This window comes from Peromyscus californicus, unplaced genomic scaffold, assembly GCF_007827085.1.
Source record: "Peromyscus californicus insignis strain IS unplaced genomic scaffold, ASM782708v3 Scaffold_10__1_contigs__length_136768540, whole genome shotgun sequence".
In the NCBI taxonomy this organism is placed as follows: Eukaryota; Metazoa; Chordata; class Mammalia; order Rodentia; family Cricetidae; genus Peromyscus; species Peromyscus californicus.
In genome coordinates, this window is record NW_026294391.1 from 17,974,286 (window position 1) to 17,996,965 (window position 22,680).

Sequence of the window (22,680 nt, forward strand, 5' to 3'; positions counted from 1 at the left end):
TCTGGTCTTCTTTGTAGAGGTTGGCCATGTGGAAAGCATGTGGCCTCTGTTCTCACCATTCCTGTGACTGGCCTGGTTTTGCCTTGAAACCCCTGCTACTGGCCCTCCATGCAATGGCTGGCCATATTTTTGTTCTTGAGGGCAGGGAAGTGACTTGAGCCAGGAAGCCTGGGTCTAGATTCTTTATATGTGCTCTGAGTATACACCTAGGATATTAAATAACAAAGAACTATCTTTCATTTACAGAGGAGACAAGCCACACAGCAAGTCCAGATGAGGTCTTCTTGACTTGTCGCCCAGATCCATTTCCACTGGCCCAAGCTGCTTCCCTGTAAAATGGACCCATTTCTAGCACCAATAGTTATGCCCTGGGTCTCAGCCTAGCACAGGACAGATGGGGCAGAGCAATGGCTCTTAGAGTCAGCAGGGTCTGACAATATTCAGTTGATAGTTTTGCTGCTTTCCCAGAACCTGAAGAGGTGAATGGTTTAGATGACCATACACGTCTCGGATCAGTGCCTTTGATTTCTTCCTGGTAAAGCATGCTGAAAGGCCATCCAAAGAAGACAGCTAGCAAGAGCAGCAGCTAGAGCCATGTAAGCATTTGATGCCTCCCTATGAATTGGACCTGAGTGTTTGAAGAGCCCAGATGTGGGGTCCACACAACATGTTGTGGTTTCTTCCTTGGTGGACTAAGCTAGGCTATCCTTGGTCTCTCCCCATTTTTTTCTACCTTCAGCTAGAGATGGGCTCTATGTTGGCAAAGTTTAGCCTTTAGCACTCAGATACTGACCTGTGCTTCTTTGGCAATTCACCTGACACCTGCCTGCCCCCCAGAGCCTGGTTTACAGGACAATTGTTAGCTGATGCATGTAAAACGCCTACCTCCTGCCAGACTTACAGTCAGCTGTTCTCAGCACTACAGAAGTAAGTGCAAAAGTTAGGAGTGCTTCACAGGATGCCCTAGCTAAGATCTCAGAAGTTCTCTCTCTCTCTCTCTCTCTCTCTCTCTCTCTCTCTCTCTCTCTCTCTCTCTCTCTCTCTCTCACACACACACACACACACACACACACACGCACACACACACACACACACACACACACACACACACACACACACACACACAAACACACACACACACACACACACACACACACACAGACTTGATGAATGGAATTTTTAAAATTAAAAATGTTACAGAATTCCAAAGCAGTGGTAGTACAGAATAAACACTCTCATTCCATAAGGAATGAGGATACAGAAAGGACAGAAAGGACAGACAGGACCAAGGCAAGGCTGAAAACCAAGGAGGGTGAACATTACATCCTGTAACTTCATGTCTGGTGTCTAGGTCATGTGGTATTATAATGTGACATCCAAAGGGCCTGGAAAGTCCTGCCCCTCTGGCCCTTCTGTTGGAGCCCACATGGCCCCTTTCTTGGGCTGGCCTTGGCTGGCTGAAGCTTTCCTTAACAGATGTTTCCATTTCCCTGACGTCTTTAACTTCCTGGGATCCCCATAGACTTTTCAATTTCACCCTCACAGCTTTACCTGTTGCCCTCTCAAGGGTTGCCTGTAGGGGTCCTGACAGAAACCAGGTGATGACACATGCTTGTACACACAGCACTTGTGAGAGGTGGTGGCAGGAAGGTTTGGAGTTCAGGGGTGACTGAGTTACAGAGCAAGTTTGAGATATACTTGAGACCCTGTCTCAGAAAGCCCCAAACTAAACCAAACCCAAAATTCAGCATCATGAGGATGGTGGCCAACTTCTGCTGTCAACTATAGGATGAGGGACTTGGACCATGGCACTCCCTGTCTTAGGTTCAATCCCAAATACTATAACAACAAAGCAACAAAATCAATGAGCACGAAATTGTAGAGCTACTTTAAGGTGATTCTGTGTGCTTTGACATGTCTCCGTCTTTCTTTGAGCATCACCCTTTTTCCTGGCACCATAAGATACCCTTAGATAGTTTTCTAATTTCCCTGCCCCAGCCCATAAATCAGGTTTTTGTTTGTTGTTTTGTTTTTTTAATGAAGATTCTTTCTTGTAAAGAGTTTGGAAATCAGGACCTAGAAAGGGCATGGTAGCTCACAAGTTTAATCCCCAAAGTTTGTAGAATGAAGCAAGAGGGATGCTGTGAATTCTAAGACTGCCTAGGCCAGTGAGTGAGACCCTGCCTTATTCTACCTACTCACCTCCAAAAAAGAGAGAGATTAAGATTTAGACATTAGGATTATAGATCTATGTTAATAATATCATCATATTTGGAAAAAGCTTCAGCATCTGTTGATGATTTTCCAAGTCCATTATTCCTTCCATGTTCTTTTGTTTAGAATTCCAAAAGTTCTCAGATGAGTATAGTGATACATAATAATCCTAGACCTTAGGAGGTGGAGGCAAGAGGATCAGGAGTTCAAGGCCAGCCTGGGTTCCATGAAATCCTGTCTCAAAAAACCAAAAGAAGAATAAACAAACTTTCCCTTTTCTCTGTGTATATCAGTGTGGAGTTACGGATTTTTATTTGAATCAATTTAAAGTCTACTAGTGTCATAATTCATTTTGAATTATTATTTTGATTATATGATTTTGTTGTTAACTATCTGTCTCCATCTTTTTTGAGCATCGCCTTTTTTTCAGTCACCATAAGATACTCTTAGTCTTATAATTTCCTAATTTCTTAAATTATACACATACTATACACCTATATTTCTTTTTGAGTATGTCTCTGACTCTCTCACTCTCTATCACATGTATCTTGTTAAGGCCCTTACAATAGTTCAGGGTAGAATCTGGATATGGTGGTACAAACCTATAGTCCCACCCACTTAAAAGATTGAGATGGTTGAATTGCTTGAGTACACAAGCTCAAGATCAGCCTGGCCAACATAATGGTGCTACTCCATCTCAAAAAAAAAAAAGAATAGAGGCTGCAGCGGCGAAGGCTCATCAGTAAAGCACACTGGCTGCTCTTGCAGAGAACTCAGATTCAATTCCCACACCCACATGACAACTCACAACTGTATGTAACTCTAGTTCCAGGGAATCCAGTGCCCTCCAAAGACACAAACCTACATTCATGCAAAACACCTGAATACATAAAGTAATGATAATAATAAAATTTTTTAAAAATATTCCATGGTAGAGAGATAGTAAATGGTTCACGAGTGATGTAGAAGAGGGTGGTGGAGGTGGGAGGAGATGGATTCCAGAGAATTTGGGAGTTGGGCAAGGTGGTTCCTGCCTGTAAACACAGTACTTGGGAGGTAGAGGCAGGAGGATCAGGAGTTTAAGGTCATCTTTGGCTACATAGCAAGTGAGGCCCCATGTTGAACAAATAAACAAGCAAACAGCCCCAATCAAAGACCAAATAACAAAAGACAAGGCATACCTATTTTGGAATTTTGCAGACCTAAATTAAACGGAGGCATAGGGGTTGGAGGGACAGCTCAGTGGCAGAGCAACTGTTTAGCATAATGAGACCCTGTGCTCAGGGCACTGGGTTTCATCCCTACCACTAGAGCACAGTGCCATTCTCATGCAGTTTATTTACAGAATAGATGGGAGTATGATTGGGAGCCCAGGCAAGACCTTGAGTTATTGCTCTGCCTAATGTTCTATTCCAGCCCACCTCTCCCAGGTGGCTGGGTGAGGCCAAGCCAGCCTTCACCACAAAGTCGGATCCCTGTTGCTTCCTAATTCTGAAGCCTGCAGTGCCCAGTCTCTGATTGGTCCCCAATAAGACTTGAAGCTTGGAAAAGGAACTCATTTCCCTAACACTTTTCTGTGTGAGGATCAACATCCGAGACTTTCACAGGTAGAATTTTGGGGGACTAAGACAGTTGTAGGTTTGAATTCTGGCTCTGCCACTTTCCATTTATGTGTCTTGTACTTGAGTTTCATTTTCCTCATCTGCAAGACAGAGATAATACTACTCCATAGCACCTGGCCCTTAAAGAAAGGCAGACATAATTATCTCTAATGAAAGGATTACTTAAGTTCTTTCTATGAACAAGAAAATCAAGGATCGGGGACGTGAGGTACTTGGCAGATCCCAGTGAGTGAATATCTGCTCCAGGAAGGCATGCCTTTGTATTTCCACATGCTCACAAAAGTTTCTGGTGCATAGTATGACTTTCACAAATAGGAATTAATGGACTCAGTCTCACTGGCTTCAAAGAGTGTGCAGTTTTCTTCTGCCCTGTAGTATGTCTAGGCTAAGGACAATAGAGAAGACTGTAGAAGACTGAGTGGTACTGAGACCAAAAGCCTCGTGTTCTTTACCCTTTATTGACCTCCTCCAGGTAGAAAAGTCAAACTGTCTTTAGCTGAGGAACAGCAAACTCAACAACCTTAATTTACTCACTTTTCTCCTGCCTGTTCCTCTTACTTTATATTGTTATTATCATTACTATTACATGTGGGATAGGATCTTGCTATAAAGCTCATGTTGGCCTCAAACTCAAAATCCTCCTTATTTAGCCTCCTTTGTGCTAGGATTGCTGGCAGAGCCACTTTTTAAAAAAGTTTTTTTTTGAAGCAAATAGTCAAGTTTTTTTTTAACTACCTGGATCCTTAAAAAAAAATTTAGTACATTTATTTATCTTTCTCTCTGTGTGTGTGTGTACTACATTGAGCTGCATGTGTTGAGGTCAGAGGACAACTTGTGGGAGTTGGTTCTTTCTTTTCATCATGTGAGCCCTGGGGGATCGAACTCAGTTTGTCAGGCTTGGTGGCAATTGCTTTTACTGAGCCATCTCTCTGGACCCAAATCTTTTTTTTTTTAAATCACATTTATATATTTATTATTTGTGTGCATTTTGTGTGTGGGCATGTTTGTGCCACACTGTGCATGTAGAGGTCAGAGAATAGGAGTCAGTCTGTCCTTCTACCACGTGGGTCCTGGGGATCAAAATCAGGAAGTGCCATGACACCAACTCACCAGCCTTGAACCTTTTTAAAAAGATTTTTTGGGAATATTTATTTATTATTTTTATTTTATATGTATGAGTGTTTTGTCTGCATGTTTGTATGTGCACTGTGTGCATGCCTGGTGCCCTTGGAAGCCAGAAGAGGGCACCAGATCCCCCTGGAATTGGAGTTGAGGATGATTGTGAACTGCCATGTGGGTGCTGAAAATAGAACCCAGATCTCTGCAAGAACAGCAAATGTTCTCAACTGCTGAGCCATCTTTCCAGCCCCCGCCCATCCGTGAATCTTATCATTACCTTAAATACTTATCCTTACTTAGCTTATGAGGAAATGTATCTAAGCAGGGCATATGATAGGAAAAACATTTGACCAGGAACCTGCAACTTCTGCAACACTGGCGAGTTGTTAAATCTTTCTAGAACTTGATTCCTCTTCCACAGAATGGAAACTTGACTTACATCTTTCCCAAGGCTGGGTGTGTTGGCTCATGCCTGTAACCCCAACATTTAGGCGGCAGAGGTAGGAGGATCTTTCTGAGGCCAGCCTGGTTTGTATAGTGAGTTCAGGCCAGTTAGGGCTACATAGTCAGACCCTGTCTCAAAAACAAAACAAAACCCCAAACAACAAATGAAAAAAAAATAAAAATATTAGCTGGGCACAAGGGATATTCTTTCTGTTTTGAGACAGGGTCTCGAAGCTCAGGCTGGCCTGGAACTTGATATGTAGTCCAGGTCGGCCTGAAGAGTCAGTTCTTCTGCCTCAATTTAGGATTGCTGGCAGGAGCCACCACACTGCAACAACAGTGAGATCTGCAGTGAGCTTTACTTTGTAATGACTTGCTAACTTTATGAAACAAAAAGTAACAACTACCAAATAACTGAGGGACTGCTATACACCAGGTACTGTCGGACAATTCTGCAAGGCAGGCATTTTCATCCTCATTTCAGTTTCAGTTAGGACTAGAAAATAGCAGAGCTAGAGAGATGAGAAGGCAGGTTGTGGCAGGAATCTTAAAAGGTCTTATTAATAAAATCAAACCTGAGCCAGTTATTGGGGTGAATGCTGAAAGATCAGAGAAGCAGAACAAGCCACAGCTTCCTCACCTCGACAGTTCCTCAGATGATCCTGTTTCCTCAGACTGGAAGCTTCTGTGTCCTCATCCAAATGGCTCTCAGCTGAACTGCTGCTCAAAAGCCTGAAAGCTTAACCAGCTAAAATGCTTCTAGTTTCTGGTCCTCACACCTTATATACCCTTCTGCTTTCTACCATCACTCCCTGGGATTAAAGGCTCGCTTTCTGGCGAGGCGTGAGTCACCATGCCTGGCTGTATCCTTGAACACATGGATTTCTGCCTCTGGAATGCTAGGATTAAAGGCGTGTGCTACCACTGCCTATCCTCTATGTTTAATATTGTGGCTGTTCTGTCTCTGACCCCAGATAAGTTTATTAGGGTGCACAATATTTCGGGGAACACAATATCACCACAGCAGGTCTGTGGGACTTCTCCCTGTGTACCCTACTTCTTCTGATAGAATGGCTTAAGCTTAGTCCTGAAGTAGAATCTACTTAGTTTGTTACTGTATGTGATTAGTAACAGTTAACAACAGGAGCAATAATACTCCTCCTCTTCAAACACATTCAAGCTATGGTAGATTCGTTATAGTATACAAGAAATGTTTGCAAAGAGTACATATTTTCAGTCAATATAAGCTATCAGTTATAAAAATGCATTCGTTTTTCTTTTGTTTACTCAACATTTATTGCTTACTATACAAGGTACTAAGGGTCCCTGCGCTTAATTAATTCAGTCTGATGGGAGAATATAAATTTAATTAGCATGTGCACAGGTACTCAAGCAGTGGACACACAATCTGTGCATATTAGGTACACACTTGATGAATAATTTAGATGATCCTCAAATACAGATATATGTCACCACCACCCCCAAGTACTTTTTTGTGTGTGGTGCTATGGGTTGAATCCAGGGCCTTACATATGCTAGACAAATGTCTACCATTGAGCTACATCTCCAGCACCAAAGTACTGGTTTGATATATAGCTGCCACGGATGAACCTATGGAGAAACAGCTTAAGGAAACTGCACACAGTAGATGTACATGTAGTAGGTACTAAAATACATATTACAACAGCTACCCACAATAATTACAACCTATATGCATATAAATGTTTGGAAAGCAGTACACTACAGGTTCACAAATTGGCAAACAGGTGTTTTACACAGAAGTCATTGGTGGGTGATGGATAAAATACACTGTTGCTTAAACAGCCAATAGTTAAAATACAAAAACAGGGTTTGGGGAGATGGTTCAGTGGTTAAGAGCACTTATAACTCTTGCATCCAGCACCCACGTGGTGGTTCTCAATTATCCATAACTCCAGTTCCAGGGAATTGGACGTCGTCTTCTGACCTCGACTGGTACCAGGCGCACATATGGTGCATATACATGGAATAAACAAAAATGTAAACATCCAGGCTTTTTGTTTTTTGTAGCAGTAGTTGCACCAAAGTATATACACTCTTAGTGTTTACACAGTTCAATGCATACAGAACAGCTGAAAGCATTCATTAAAATGCTGATGGCCAATGATGCTGGGGTAAGCATAATATATTTTTACTCTAAGTGGGATCAAAGCTTCTAAAAATCCAGATTCTCTAGGGAGTGAGGATTTTCCTGCTTTTCTTTAAAAATAAAACAACAACAAAAAAATCCCAGAGGTGTAAATCTTGTAAGTCTTCCCCCCGTAGCAGGCACACTGAAGCGGGGGGGGGGGGGAGGCGGGAGGGGGCGGAGATTCCTCGAAATCGCCGCCTTCCGTGGTTCTCACAGAAAAGACCTGGGAGAAAAAGTAAAGGACATTGGGGAGGAGCTGCAAGCCTGCTTGGGATCTAGGGTGTGTGCGTGCGCGTGCGCGAGTGTGTGCGAGCGCGCATGGGCGCGTATCAGTTCGGGCCCACTACCTATGGGCACCAAGCTCCTCTTCCGGTTTGTCTAGAGACTGCGCATGCGCATCACTGGCCTTTAAACGTGCACCGCCGGTCCATCCGGTAAAAGGATCCGGTAAACAAATTACAATTTTGTTCCTCCGCCACTGAGATGAACTATTTTCTCTCTGTCTGGTAAATACTTTTAACTAACCACCTCCAAATAAGGAGCATATAACACCCGATTTATCTCAGTCATCACATAATGAAGGCTTCCTAGGATTTATTCTGACTCAAAGTAAATAAAATTCGGAGAGCCACCTCGCGGAGGGATCTGGTTTGTTGTGGTGAGGTGCAGAGGTGGGGGGAGGAGACGCTGACAAACCAAGATGGCGGTGGCGGCGATGAAACCTGCGGCGACTGGGACTTAACTGTGGTAGCGAAGGCTGCAATAGTTGGGAGGCAGCGGTAGGGTGTGGAAGAAACGGAACAAGATTAAGGGCCGGTAATAGGAACCTTAGCCTGAGACTTTTAGAGCACGGCACCCGCCCCCCTCGGCCCTTTACGGGCGGTGGCCGTCCTGCTTAGGGCCTAGACTCCGAGAAGTGCCTCGGTTTCAGACAGCGGCGGCGCCATGAGTCCTTAAGGGCGGTCTGAGCCCTCCCGATCTCTGGCCCAGCCCTCGGGCCCACCATGGAGCTGGGGTCCGACGATTTCCTACCGCCGCCGGAGTGCCCGGTGTTCGAGCCTAGCTGGGCCGAGTTCCGAGACCCTCTTGGCTACATTGCGAAAATCAGACCCATCGCCGAGAAGTCCGGCATTTGCAAGATCCGCCCACCTGCGGTAAGGCCGGGAGCTGATGGTCGCCGGCGGCGAGCTTGTGGGTGGATCCGGGTAGCCAGTGGTGAAGTCCCGGGTGGAGGGCAGCAGGTGTGGGAAGATGAATTGGCTGGGGTCTTGTGGATGCCTCGCGAATCGGAGGAAGGGTGCTGGGGTCAGGGGTTCTCTCGTTTTGTGGCATGCAAGTGACTTGGGTTTGAGCCCACTCCCACCCTGCTCTTGAGAATTTCTCTTGGTTCAGTACACAGATGCTTAGTGGGTTGGGGAGAGTTCGTGGGGAGGCACAAGAATACATCTCTTTCTTTGTATTATGTAGATCAAAGCTATGCTAAGTAAGGACTACTGTCATTTTAAGGCAGGCTGTGTGGTATAGTGGAAAGATCACATCTTTAAAGGGAGACAGACCTGAATTTAAAACTACTTAGAAGGTTAGCATCTGTATGACCTTGGGCATGTAAGATAATCTCTGAGCCTGTGAATTGTGTGCTAGGAATAATTAGATTAAACTAGGTAACATAGTACACTCTGGTAAGTGGTAATTACTGTGACTGAAGGTGCTTGATGTGGTCATTGGTTTGATCCTACGTGTGTTGACTCATGTTTACTCACACCCCGTCAGGCCAATTCATCTATGATAATATCCTGGCCTGATCAGTCAGGAAATCATTCTCACAGTGGGCGCTCTTTCTGGCTTCTCAGAGATGGGTTTAGGAAATTGTTCCGTTTTCTAGTTGAAGGCAATGTCAGAACTTTCCTGCACATGGTCTCCACAGACTTCCTGTGGAGAAATTTAGACCAGTTAGCTTGGTATGTCCTTCTCAGAAGATTTCTACTCTACCTCTGGCCAGAATGTAGCTGATCCTATAAGATAAGACTTTCTTGGGTTCTCAGAAACAGTGGAGCTATGGAAATCTCCCTTGATTCCCAAATATTAGTAGAAATGACCCTATTTTTGGTACTAGTCCTGACTAGACCAGGAGTTTTCCAAAGGCTGGGACAGGCTGCTGCCTTGCTGACACTGGAGGAGAAATGATGATCAGTGTTTAGGGACCACGTGGGATTTGGTGGACTGGGTTGAGTTTGCTTGCAGCAATGTATTTCTGAGGAGGTGATTCAGAATGTGGAGTCTTATTCCCACCTGAGGAGAGCACCACAGGTCTCCTTATCCAACGTGATGTTTTTGGTACCCTTCCACTGGCTGGTTTTAGATGCATCCTCTAGGCCCTAGGGTCTAGGAAGTGTTGGGTAGGCTAATTTCTTCCTTGTTGGAGCCTGACTTCAGATGTCTGAGGATGCTTTTCTGTGGTGAGAGAGTCATATAGCAGCTGATAGTAACAGGTCAGGGAGGTCAGCAGAGAGGAAAGGTTAGACTCCTGGATCTCCTTAAGAAGAATCCCTTGAAGTAGTCAGGAGAGGCATATCTGACGTGGGATAATTGAGATCAGAATTTCCCTTTTTCTCCCTTGAGCTTTTGGGCAGGTTGGCCTTATATAGGTGCTATTACCCTGCGTTGGGGGACCAGGATGGGAAGGAATGACAAGTCCATGGTGTGTGTGTGTCCATAGGGACTGTCCTTTGGTAGGCTTCTTTTCTTTGATAGCATGTTTCTTTCCAGCCCAAGAGACCTGCCTCTGTTTTTGCTATTGTTGATGATTTTGTGTGGGCGCTCCCCACTTTTCTCTCTCTATCTCCCTTCAACCACCTTTAGGCCCTACAGTGTTTGGAACTTGACTTACTCACCCAAGTGGTGCTTGGGCCCAGGATGCAAACCTGTGTGTGAGTAGGTATTGGAGTTTGTCTTACAGGGGTGGTTTTTGGTGTGAATTTCAGAGCATAGGACTTGGATGGGATATATGCGAGCATCGTAACTTCTTGAATTAGATAGCCATCCTGTTTGTTACCATATTCTGAATGCCATTATCCTGAGCATTTGTACTAGTATGGGACTGAAGAGGTTTGCTGAACCTTCCCCATCCATCTGTTGCATCTATAGCTCCTGCTTTAGGATTTCAGTTCTACACTCTCCTGTCAGGTGCTTGATGTTGCACTGATTCTTTAGAACTTGGCTGAGCAGGAAAAAGGGGTGCCTGGAGTTTTGGGTTTGAGCACCTTTCTGTCTGGGCTATCTGTGCTGATGAGAGTGTTGTAGTTTGGTAGAAGGTAAGAGGGTGTGGGGAGCTCCACTGGGCTTAAGCCATACCATTTTAGCCTAATTTTTTTCTCTCCTGCTTTACTTGGCCTCAGGTGCTTTCTGTCTACTACTGTGGGTTGGGGAAGAACATATGTACTTTCAAATATGAATCCTCCAAGAGCATGCATGCAGAAGAGATCAACAGCCTTCTTTCTCTTTTCCCATTCCTTTACCCTCCTTTCATATGTATGCACTTGGGTATGAATGCTAGTAGCTTGGTGTAGTGCAAAGAACCAGTGATCAGAGGACGGGGGTTCTGGTGTTGGCTCTATTGCTAACTAGCATATAATTTCTTCTCTGGGTCTTACTTTTCCCATTTGTAAAATGAAGACATTGATCTAGGTTATTCTAGGGTCTTTTTACCACTTCCTATACAACAGAACTCCAGGGAAGAGAGGACTGTCTGGGGAAGTATTCAGGAGGCCATTGGGAAGGGGAGTCTTCATAACTATCGTTTGGGTAGGACAGAAAAAGCTCCAACTTGGCATGGTAAAGCTCTTCCTGCTTTTATTAATTTTTCTTGGCTTCCCCTCCGTAAATCCTTGCATTCTTTGCCACAACTGTTAGGCTTCCCACTCCCAGACTTCCTTCCCTGCTTCTTATACCAGACAAGTATATGAGAGAGGACCACAGGAAGGACACTTTTCAGACCTGGTGAGTGAGTAAGATGTGCAGATTCATGTTCCTTGGTCTTTCCTGCAGTGTCTTCTGTGACTCTTTAACAGAGAGAGCAGACATTGACAGCCTAAACTGTTAATTCCTGCCAGAACCAGAGTTGAGTTACCCCGCATGGGTATTCATGGGTGGGGCAGACTTAGACATCGAATGTCTTGTGAGGAAGCCAGGGCCAGAATTCATATGCCCACCTTTACAGATAAGAAAACAGATTCAGAAAGGTAGCTAGTAACTAGTAGAGCTACAACATGAACCCAGGTCGTTTGACTCCAGGTCCTGCATGGTTGCCAGAACTTGATGATGTGGTGTACGGAGGGAGGGTTTGTGGTTAATTGTTTTGAGCTTTTTATACTTCTCAAAATCCTAGCACTTTATTGTTGGGAAAGACTTAGAAGTTTACCAGGGCATGTACATGAGGCCTTGCATATGGGCCTGAGGGACTCTTATGCCCTGTTATAAGTCCTGGGAAGAGTTGGGAGTGGGTTCATTTGGATGTTTGCCAGGTTGATGGATTTAAGTTGTCTGGAAGTTTTAGGAAGTGTTAATGGAACACTGAGCTGCTTTAGGTGCACTGTGATCTTGCATTAAAGTGGGATAATCCAAGTTCCTTTCCGTTTTCTATTCTCCTAGGATTGGCAGCCACCCTTTGCTGTGGAAGTGGACAACTTCAGATTTACTCCCCGAATCCAGAGGTTGAATGAGCTGGAGGTGAGATTACCGGCTGGTGATGGAGTTTGGAGAGGGTTAAGTGTGCCCAGGACATAAAAGAAGCTTTGGAGCTCTAGATATAAGGGCAGGGACAATGCACTTTTTTTTTTCCTAGCTTTTCCAGACAGGGTTTTTCTCTCACAGAAATCTTCCACTTGTAGTTGTCCCTGTCTGTGTCCCCACCCCCACCCCCGCTGGGATTAAAGGCATGCAAGACTGCCTCCTGGCCACTTTTTTGATTTGATAACCCAAAGGCTGGAGATGTTCTTTTCCCACAAAACTTTTCTACTTATGAATTTTCCCTGTCAATACCTACCCTACCTGGGACAACAAAAGGTAGTTGTGTGGCTGGCCGAAACCTCTTCCTTCCTTGACCAGCTCACTGTAGCCTCATATCTAATTTATCCATGGCTTTGTGCTTCCTCCTTCCCCCATTAATATGCATCTTTGAGCCTTTTTAAATATTCTAGTGGAGTATTGGGCCCAGCTGAACACCAATACCCTAAATTTTGCTTGTTTTTGAGACCAGAATTCTTCAGCATTGGCACTATTGACAATTTGGATCAGATTTATTTGTTTGTTTGCTTATTTTTGGTCATGGGGTAGTTGTGTGTGGATGTACATGGAACACAAAACTGTTCCCCATTGAGAACTACTGCCCTAAACTCAGTCTATATATTGTTTCAGTCAGAACCAGAGTAATGTGTTGTAAGAAGTATGAGTTCCTTGGAGAAATAAATCTGACCAGGTCTGTGGCTGGTATAGCTGTGGCCAGGTATTACCTAGCACTGAACAAGGGCGAGTCTTCCAGAGGCTAGTTAATGAGGGGAAGGAGGAGCAGAGATGAGGCCAAGTTTGGAAACGTAAGGGGTTCATATGGAAGGTGTTCTTAGCCCCTTAAGAATTCTCACTGCCAAGGAACTTTAATTCATTTTTTTTTTGGTTTGTGTTTGTTTTGTTTTGTTTTTTGAGACAGGGTTTCTCTGTGTAGTTTTGATACCTGTCCTGGATCTCAATCTGTATACCAGGCTGGCCTTGAACTCACAGAGATCCGCCTGTCTTTGCCTCCCAAGTGCTGGAATTAAAGGCGTGTGCCACCACCACCTGGCTGATTCATTTCTTACCATAGGTAGACCTTAGTTCTTCTCTACCTATGACTCAAAGAACTGACTAAAAAAGAAAAGGGCCTCTGTCTCAAGTGATTAAGTTAGGGATTTAGGACCTTTGGGGACCCTTCTTAGGCCAGTGAGATTTTAGGCAAGCATGGGAAGTCTTGTTTCTAGGCTCTTTCGTCCATATCAGGTCTTGAGTTAGCCAGGTACCATTCTGTTTCAGTACGCCATCTTAGTTCTTCAGACCATTCTCATAATCCAGCCACTACAAAACAATTTTTGTGGTACAAAAGGAGATGAATATGCTATTTTGGAGCCCTGTATAGAACTTAGATAAAATTCTAAAGTTTCCAGAGGGTCTTCACTACTCTTGTTAATTAAGTCCATATCTCTGGGGTAAGTGTACTATTTTCCTTTTCCCATTTTTTTATTATCTGAGACAGTGTCTCATGTAACCCAGGCAGGCCTCAAATGTAATGGAGACTAGACTTGAACTCTTCATCTTCCTGCCTCTACCTTTCAAGTGCTGGGATTACAGGTGTAAGCTACCACACCTGGCACTTACTTTCTAATAAAAATACATGGGGATGTAGTGAGTAGTGCTCATTTGCTCAAATGCAGGAAATCAGTAGTAGCAGAGAGAAAGCTAAGCTTAGAATTACTTGATATTTGTGTATCTTAGTGCTTGTTAGGTGACAACTCTTCTGGTCCTATTTCTTCATCTGTACAAGAGATAATAATACACAAACAACTTTGTCAGGAGAATGAGAGAGAATATGTATAGACTCTTATGACCTTCTGGAAGATGAGAGAGAAGTGGGGCCAAGCACTGTCAGAGGCCAGAGCTCATTTCACTGGGAGAAGTCAACTTTGTTCCTTTCCTCTCCTAAGTTGGAGCCAGAACATGGGTCACTGTGGAGTGTCGGCGGTGGGATGGAGTGTTGGTGGTAATGGATGGGAAATGGAGGTGGCCAGTGGTTTTGAGCCATTTCTTCTTTAGGCCCAGACAAGAGTGAAACTGAACTATTTGGACCAGATTGCCAAATTCTGGGAGATCCAGGGCTCATCCTTAAAGATTCCCAATGTAGAACGGCGGATCTTGGACCTCTATAGCCTCAGCAAAGTAAGAACAGGTTTTTCTCAAATATTCCCAACCCTATCTCAATAAACCCTTGCTACTCTCGGACCCCTTTTGGTTTGGATATTGGGTCTCTGGGCTGTAATGGAAGGGGTAGACTGGTAGCATAGCAGCATGTTTTCCCACCTCTTGCAGCAGTTTGAGATTGGGAGAAGGGGTAGCTCCTAGTGAAGGGAGAGGCTGCAGGTGCTTCCTTACCCTTTCTGTAGGCCTGCTTCTACATGTTCACATGCGTAGCTCATGTCCCTTCTTGCTCTTCCTTTCAGATTGTGGTGGAAGAAGGTGGTTATGAAACTATCTGCAAGGACCGTCGATGGGCCCGTGTGGCCCAACGCCTCAACTACCCACCTGGCAAAAACATCGGTTCCCTGCTACGCTCTCACTATGAACGCATTGTTTATCCCTATGAAATGTACCAGTCTGGAGCCAACCTTGTGGTAAGGATGCCAGGCTGTGGTAGAGTAAGGAAGTCTTTATCCCCAGACACATATTGGCACACTTCTTTGTTTATTTTTAATATTTATTTATTTATTTATGTATGTATGTATGTATTTGACACAGGGTCTTGATATGTGGCAGGCTAGCCTAAAAGTTACCACTTAGCTAGCCCATTTACTACTTACCATGTAGCTCAGACTACACATAAAACTTCTTTTTGGTGGCAAGTCCGGAGGTGACTGATAAGTCCTCCTACTTCAGTTCCCCAAGTGGGAGATTTCAACTGCCATGTCATTGTTGTCTTAGATTCTTTTTTATTTTCTTTTGAAATAGGGTCCTCCTATAGCCCAAGCTGGTCTCAAACTTTGTAGGCAAGGACGAACTTGAACTCTTGATCCCCCTGCTTCCACCTTCCAGGTCACTGAGATTATAGGCATGCACCACCATGCTGAGTTTAAGCAATATTGGGGATCAAACTCTGGCTATGTCCATGTTAGGTAAATACTTTAACAACTGAGCTACGTCCCCAGATCAATAACTTGAGCTTTATAAATTGCATTTATGGTGTGTGCATGCAATGCACGTGGAGGTCAGAGGATCATTTTTAGGACTTCATTCTCTTCTTCCACCATGTGGGTCTGTGGGATTGAACCGAGATTATCAGGCTTGATAGCAGGTACCCACTAAGCCATCTCGCTGGCCCCTTGGCCTTGAACTCTTGATTCTCTTTTTCTCAGCCACTCAAATGCTAGGATTACCAATGTGTACCACCGCATACTAGTACTCTTACTAAGACCGGTTCCGCCTGGCGGTGGTGGCGCACGCCTTTAATCCCAGCACTCGGGAGGCAGAGCCAGGCGGATCTCTGTGAGTTCGAGGCCAGCCTGGGCTACCAAGTGAGTCCCAGGAAAGGCGCAAAGCTACACAGAGAAACCCTGTCTCGAAAAAGCAAAAAAAGAAAAAAAAAAAAAAGACTGGTTCCATGAATTGGAGACTAGGAAAGTAGACCTTACCCTTTTCTAGTGCTACTTTTTTGTTTTCTTATAGAGTCTATCTGGGTTTAGTTCCACCAGAGGGGGAAAAAGAAAAGAAAAAGCCTTGTTAGTGGTAGGAAGATAGCTCGTTGGGTTAAGGTGCTGGCTTCTAAGCTTGGTGGCCTGAGTTCCACCTGGAATACACATGGTGGAAGAAGAGAACTGATTCTCAGGTGTTGTACTCTTACATTCACATGCTCACTGTGGCATGAATGCCACACAAATAACATAGACACACACAAATAAGTAAATGTTTAAAAAAAAAAGAAAGGAAGGAAGGAAGGGAGAGGAATTCCCAAAGGTGTTAGTGATAAAGACCAGTTAAACTGGGGCTGTTGGTGTTGATCAGGGGTATAGGCCACAACTTTGGCCATTGGATGAAAGTGAAAGGAAGGTCTTACTTTGGGGGCTGAAATTCCATGCCCTGTGCCTTACTCTTTACTTATCCCTAGCAGTGTAACACACGTCCATTTGATAATGAGGAAAAAGACAAGGAATATAAACCCCACAGCATCCCCCTTCGACAGTCTGTGCAGCCTTCTAAGTTCAACAGTTATGGACGACGGGCAAAGAGACTACAGCCTGATGTGAGTACTTTTCTTCTCGCCATGAAGGGGCTTTAGGGTAGAAAGAGTCCTGCTTGCTGACTGAAGCTGTGCACACTGTTGCACTTTCTTTTGTGCTCTTAAGCATTAGCGTGCCTCTCTGTGGCTTCGTTATTGATCATTTCTCTTCGCAGTTGAATTGGAGATCTGTTTGTACTCTACTTTTTATATATATGCCCTGTGTGCCTGTTTTGTTCCTTTCTTTATTCAGTCTGCTCAGAGTAGGAGTCATCTTATTTCTATACCCTACCTTCAGGCAGAGAGGATTATGTGCCATACTTTTTTTTTTTTTTTTTGGCAGACAACAGAGAACAATATATACATTATGTGCTCATTGAGGAATACTAATTTAGCAGGCCATATTAATAATGTCAAACATTGTTTTACTTTTTTTTTGGAGACAGGGTCTCACCTTGTAACGTTGACTGGCCTAGAACTTGCTATGTAGACCAGAATGTCTTCAAACTCTCAGAGATCTACCTGTCTCTGCCTCCCAAGTGCTGGGTCAAAGGCATGCACCTCCTACACTCAGCAATAATGTTACTCTTTATTTATTTTGAAAGATTTTTTTAATTCGAATTGACTTAATTAAATTATTTCATCCCTCCCTTTCCTCCCTCTGTCCCCTCCCAGTTATCCTTCAAACCATGTCCCCTCTCAAGTTGATAGCCTCTTTTTCTTTGATTATATTTTTTGTGTATATACATGCATATATGCAACAAATATACATATAAGAATATGGCTTCAAAGCTGATCACTCTGCATTGGACAATCAAATAAAGGGGCTCATCCCTGGGAGAAGCTCATTCTTCCCCTAGCAATCAGTATTTGCCTGTAGTTCTTGGTCTAGGGATGGGACACCATGAAATTTCTCCCTCCCTCCATGTTAAAATATCCATTGGTATTGCCATTGTTCTGGTCTTGTTTATGCAGTCGTTTTTTGTTTTATTTTGTTTTGTTTTTGTTTTTGTTTTTTGAGACAGAGTTTCTCTGTGTAGCCCTGGCTGTCCTGGAACTCACTCTGTAGCCCAGGCTGGCCTCGAACTCACAGAGATCTGCCTGCCTCTACCTCCCAAGTGCTGGGATTAAAGGCGTGTGCCACCACCACCTGGCTTAGATTTGTTTTTTAATTATGTGTATGCACAAGTGTTTTTGTGGAGCGGTATGAGCATGTGAATGCAATTGCCCACAGAGGCCAGAAGGAGGAGTCTGATTCTTTGGACCTGGAATTAATTGTGAGCTGCCTGCATGGGTGCTCTTAACCACTCAGCCATCTCTCCAGCTCTTGAAATTTTTATATTTATTTGAAAATTTCATGTATGTATACAGTGTATCTTGATCATATATACCTCTCAACTCTTCCCCACACATACTTCCTCTAGTATAATCTTATCACATCTCCCAACTTCATATCTTCCTTTTATACTTTTTAATTAATGTCTTTAACCTGTTGAGTTTAATTTGTATTGTTCATTTGTACATAGGTGTGTACACCAGGGCATGAGGAACCTACCAGTTGCCTATCTCCTTTCCCTGGCAGCTGTCAACTACTAATAGGTCCTCCACTAGAGATGGGACCTCATGAATCCCTACATTTTTTATATTATTATTATTAGATTTGGTATGTGTGTGTGTGTGTATTTGTGTGTGTCCATATCTGTATTTCTGCTTTGGTAAGCGTGTACTAGAGGACAATTTACTGGAGTTGGTTCTTCTCTTCTACCACCTGGGTCCCAGAGATTCAACTCAGGTTGTCGGGCTTGATGGCAAGCAAGCACCTTAACCTGCTGAGTCATCTTGCTGGCCCTTTAAAGATAAGACTTGGGACTTAGGCCCTAGTCTTTGAAAATTAACTCTGAATTTTTGCCCTGGCCCATCTGTGCATGAGTTCTTGGTACAAACTTGGTGGTGTGTGTCTGTGTGTGTGTGTGTGTGTGTGTGTGTGTGTGTGTGTGTGTGTGTGTGTGTGTGTAGATATAGATATATGGATATAGTCTGAGCTTTTCTTTTAGGGTTAGGCAGCCTGCTCCAGATAGTAGTCTTGACACATTTCATTTCCTGCTTTCTTTACAGCCGGAACCCACAGAGGAAGACATTGAGAAAAATCCAGAACTGAAGAAGCTACAGATATATGGTGCAGGTCCCAAGATGATGGGCTTGGGCCTTATGGCCAAGGATAAGACTCTTCGGAAAAAAGGTAAGGTCTGAGATACTGGGGATGACTTCATATGGAGAGGGGAGGCAGGACCATAAATGTCTCAGATTTAAATATAGAATCACTTTTCTCTCCTACAGATAAAGAAGGGCTTGAGTGTCCCCCCACTGTGGTGGTAAAGGAGGAATTAGGTGGGGATGTGAAGATGGAATCAGCCTCGCCTAAGACCTTCCTAGAAGGCAAGGAGGAACTGAGTCACAGCCCTGAGCCCTGCACCAAGATGACCATGAGGCTGCGAAGGAACCACAGCAATGCCCAGTTTGTAAGGACCCAGCCCTGACTTCCTAGAGCTCTGCTTCTCATCCCTTCAGTGAGCATTTCTCCAACATGGCACTGGACTAGGTTGCATTAAGTAGAAAAGTGGGTCTAGAGGGCCCTGCCTACAGGTAGCTTACTTAATTGGGGAAAACAAGGCCAGCTAATTTGGAACAAAGAACAAGAAAGAGTAAGCAGCTGCTGTCCATATAAAGTTCTAGAGGGGTCCAGCAAAGACTCCTATTGTCCAGTGCTTCAGGTTAAAGGCTAAAATCTTCATTATCTTCATTATCATGCATGATCCAGTCCCCGCTGACCCCTAACCTCGTTGTCCAGCACTGCCTACCTCACTTCTCTTCTATAGCTGTTCTGAACTACTTGTAGGTATATTCTTTTTTTTTTTCTTCAAGAGATGAGCCTTTATTTCTTTTGTAATCCTGCATTCCTTGCATATACGGTTTCTTCTGCCTCAGAGAATTTCTCTTTGTGCTGTGCTCCAGTTGCCAAGCACTAGCTTCCTTTCAAGTTTCAGGTAGCTTCAGATGTCCCCTTCAGAATGAAGTATTTCCTCGTAGAAGTCCTCCCTCATCTCTAAGTAATAGAGTGCTGCTTCCTTCTCTAGGTTCCCACAGTATTTCTTATTGGCTGCTATGGCAGTTTTCAATTTTTATGAACATTCTAGAATACTGTGTGCCTTTTGAAGGCACATACCAGATCTTCCTCATTTCTGTGCCATAGAATGCAATGTTTATTGAATGAATAAAATGAGAAGATTTGAAGGCTAATAAGACTGTTCTTGCAGGGTGGTGGCAGCACACGCCTTTAATCCCAACACCGGGAGGTAGAGACAGGTAGATCTCTGTGAGTTCAAGGTCAGCCTGGTGTACAGAGCTAGTTCCAGGACAGCCAAAGCTACACAGAGAAACCCTGTCTCGAAAAACAAAACAAAAAGAAGACTGCTCTGCTCTCTTATCTCTACTTGTTTGAGGGAGGTGGTACATGCATGCAGCTGAACTCCAGACCTTGAATGACTAGCTTGTATAGGGCCATGAACAACCAAGCCAGCAAACACTTCTGGCTTCCAATGGAGAACTCTCTGGAATAGGATATTGTCTGGAGGGGCCTGGTATTTGAAGATTGGGCAGGGCCTATATTGATAACCCTTTGCTTCTCTTTGGCAGATTGAGTCATATGTGTGCCGAATGTGTTCCCGAGGAGACGAAGATGACAAGCTTTTGCTGTGTGATGGTTGTGATGACAATTACCACATCTTTTGCCTGCTGCCTCCTTTGCCTGAGATCCCGAAAGGTGTCTGGAGGTGTCCAAAGTGTGTCATGGCGGTAAGACCTCCCCAGTCCCAGTCCACATGGAATATCTTACTTTCCTTTGTATAGTCTAAAGGGAGCCTCCTACCTCAGCTATATATGATATTATGTTTTGGGACTTCAGATTGAGGCTAGGCTTTGCAGAACTTTGTGAAAAAGAGGAAGAGAAAATGTAATTTATGTTCCTGTCCTGTGAGAGCTCCCAGACTACCTATGGGGTATTACAATTAGATGGGCTGTGTGTGGTGATGAATTATATGTATTGACATGTAAGCAGATGTTAAAACTGATGTTAGAAACCCTCAGTTGTAGTAGTTGACCAGATAGGACAGGTAGGGGTTTGTTTGGTTGCTTGGTTGCTTGGTTGTTTTGTTGAGATAGTGTCTTACTCTGTAGCACAGACTGGCCTCAAACTCACATCAGTCCTCCTTTCTCAGCCTCCCAGCGCTTGAGATTATGGGTAGGAGTCACCATGCCCAGGTCAAGGAAAATTAAGAGTAGTGATTAGGGAAGATGTCAAGAATGAGCTTTAAATGACAGGTTTAACTATTTATCTATAGATAGACCATATAGCTATTTTATTGAACCTAGGGCTTTGAGCATGCTAAGGAAGTACTCTCTACTGCTGAACTATAGTTCCAGCCTGTGTCTTATTTTTTATTTTTGTTTTGAACTCACTTTGTGGCCCAGGCAGGCCTTAAACTTGTAGTCCTCTTTCAGCCTCCCAAGTAACTGGAATTGTAGGCTTGCACCATCAGTCCTGGCTAGAAATTTAAAAAAAAAAAAAAAATGTCCTTTTGATTCCCAAGTATTTTCTTTTTTCCATCATATATATAATTATCTTTAAGACACTTAAAAACTTGTTCTATACTTTATAAAGACTTGTAACTTCATACCTTTTCTTTATTAAATGAATTAAAGATACGAAGTTTTCATCAAATGGGTATAATGATTACCTGCTTTCCTCTTGTTAGGGTATTTAGATTTGGTTTTCAATGATCAAGGCAGTAGAAGAGGTCTATTGGTGTTCCAGGTAGGGAAACAGTATTTTGCGGGAAAAGAGATATTCAGGAGAGAAAGTGCCTAGGGCAGGTAGGTGTAGTATGGTAAGGAGGAGCCACAAAAGCAGCAGTGCGGGCCAAGTACCCAAGATGTCTGACAGTCATTTCATGGCTTTCTCACCTTCGTCTATACTCTCCATGCTCCTCTACATTTCCCTCTGGGTTTGTGGGCCTCAGGGTTTGAGTAGCTAGGATTATAGGCTTGTACGACTGTACCTGACTTAGAGTTTGGGTGTGTGTTTGTTTCAGTGTTGAGAGTTTCATACATTCTGGGCAAGTGTTCTAAAGTTGTGTTTTGACATCAGTAAAAGTAAGGAGGAAAGGGGCCAAGAGTATAGCTCAGTGGTAGATGCCTGATTAACATATATAAGGCTCTGGGTTCAAACCCCAGCACCCCAAAAAAGAAACGTAACAGAAACAGTATTAGAAGACATTCCCATGGAGAATGAACTCCGTGAGTATGTTAGTAACTTTCCCATTGCTATAAAGGTGTCTGAGAGAAACAGTTTACTATTTATTTAGCTATGTGTTTTTTTATTTTATAAGTATGAGTGTTTTGCCTGTGTGTACCTTGCACCATGTAAATGCCTGGTGCCCACAGAGGTCAGAAGAGGGTTGTGGATCCCCTGGAGTTGGAGTTGCAAATGGTTATGAGCACCATGTAGCTGTTGGGAACTGAATCTGGATCTTCTGCAAGAGCAGCAAGTGCTCTTCAACTGCTGAGCCATCTCTCCAGACCCTAAGAGAAACAGTTTAAAGGAAGAAAGATTTTGGCTTACAGTTGTAGACATCTCAGTCCATCATGGTGGGAACATGCTTACAGTACAACTTACATTATGACAGCTAGAAAGCAGACAGAAAGACACTGTTAGACTGAGGAAAGATACTGCCTCCAAGAACCCAACTCCTTTCCTACTTCCTCTAACTAGGCCCTGTCTCCTGAAGTCTGTAGAGCTTTCCGAAGTAGCACCACCATCTTGGGACCAAGTCTTTAATACCTGAACTTTTAGGGGAGGACACTTCATATCCGAACCCTAACAATGAGTAGAAGTATAATACAAGTGTTCGTGTGGCGTGAGGATATGATAAGTTGAGGTGGTAAGAAGGGAAAGGTAGAGCTGTAAAGTAACACTTGCCCTAGGAGCCTTGCAGGCAGACCTAGGGCTCTTCTCCCTCCCTACTCCTATCCCATGTTTCTGTTCC

At 43.8% G+C, this 22,680-nt stretch overlaps 1 protein-coding gene across 7 annotated transcripts in view; it reads left to right on the forward strand.

The window, feature by feature from the left end:
• Window positions 1-8,237: 8,237 nt before the first annotated feature.
• Window positions 8,238-22,680, forward strand: part of Kdm5c (lysine demethylase 5C) — a 40,146-nt gene continuing 25,703 nt past the window's right edge. For 3 of the 7 annotated variants that reach the window (XM_052760763.1, XM_052760938.1, XM_052761273.1), the window contains exons 1-8: window positions 8,239-8,723; window positions 12,217-12,294; window positions 14,407-14,529; window positions 14,811-14,981; window positions 16,469-16,603; window positions 18,695-18,818; window positions 18,917-19,098; window positions 20,273-20,431. In XM_052760763.1, coding sequence (XP_052616723.1) covers window positions 8,574-8,723; window positions 12,217-12,294; window positions 14,407-14,529; window positions 14,811-14,981; window positions 16,469-16,603; window positions 18,695-18,818; window positions 18,917-19,098; window positions 20,273-20,431 — 1,122 coding nt within the window. In that variant the 5' untranslated portion in view covers window positions 8,239-8,573. Of the gene's footprint in view, window positions 8,724-12,216; window positions 12,295-14,406; window positions 14,530-14,810; window positions 14,982-16,468; window positions 16,604-18,694; window positions 18,819-18,916; window positions 19,099-20,272; window positions 20,432-22,680 lie in introns of all 7 variants that reach the window. The other 4 variants (XM_052761112.1, XM_052761193.1, XM_052760846.1 and 1 more) reach the window with 2 other exon arrangements.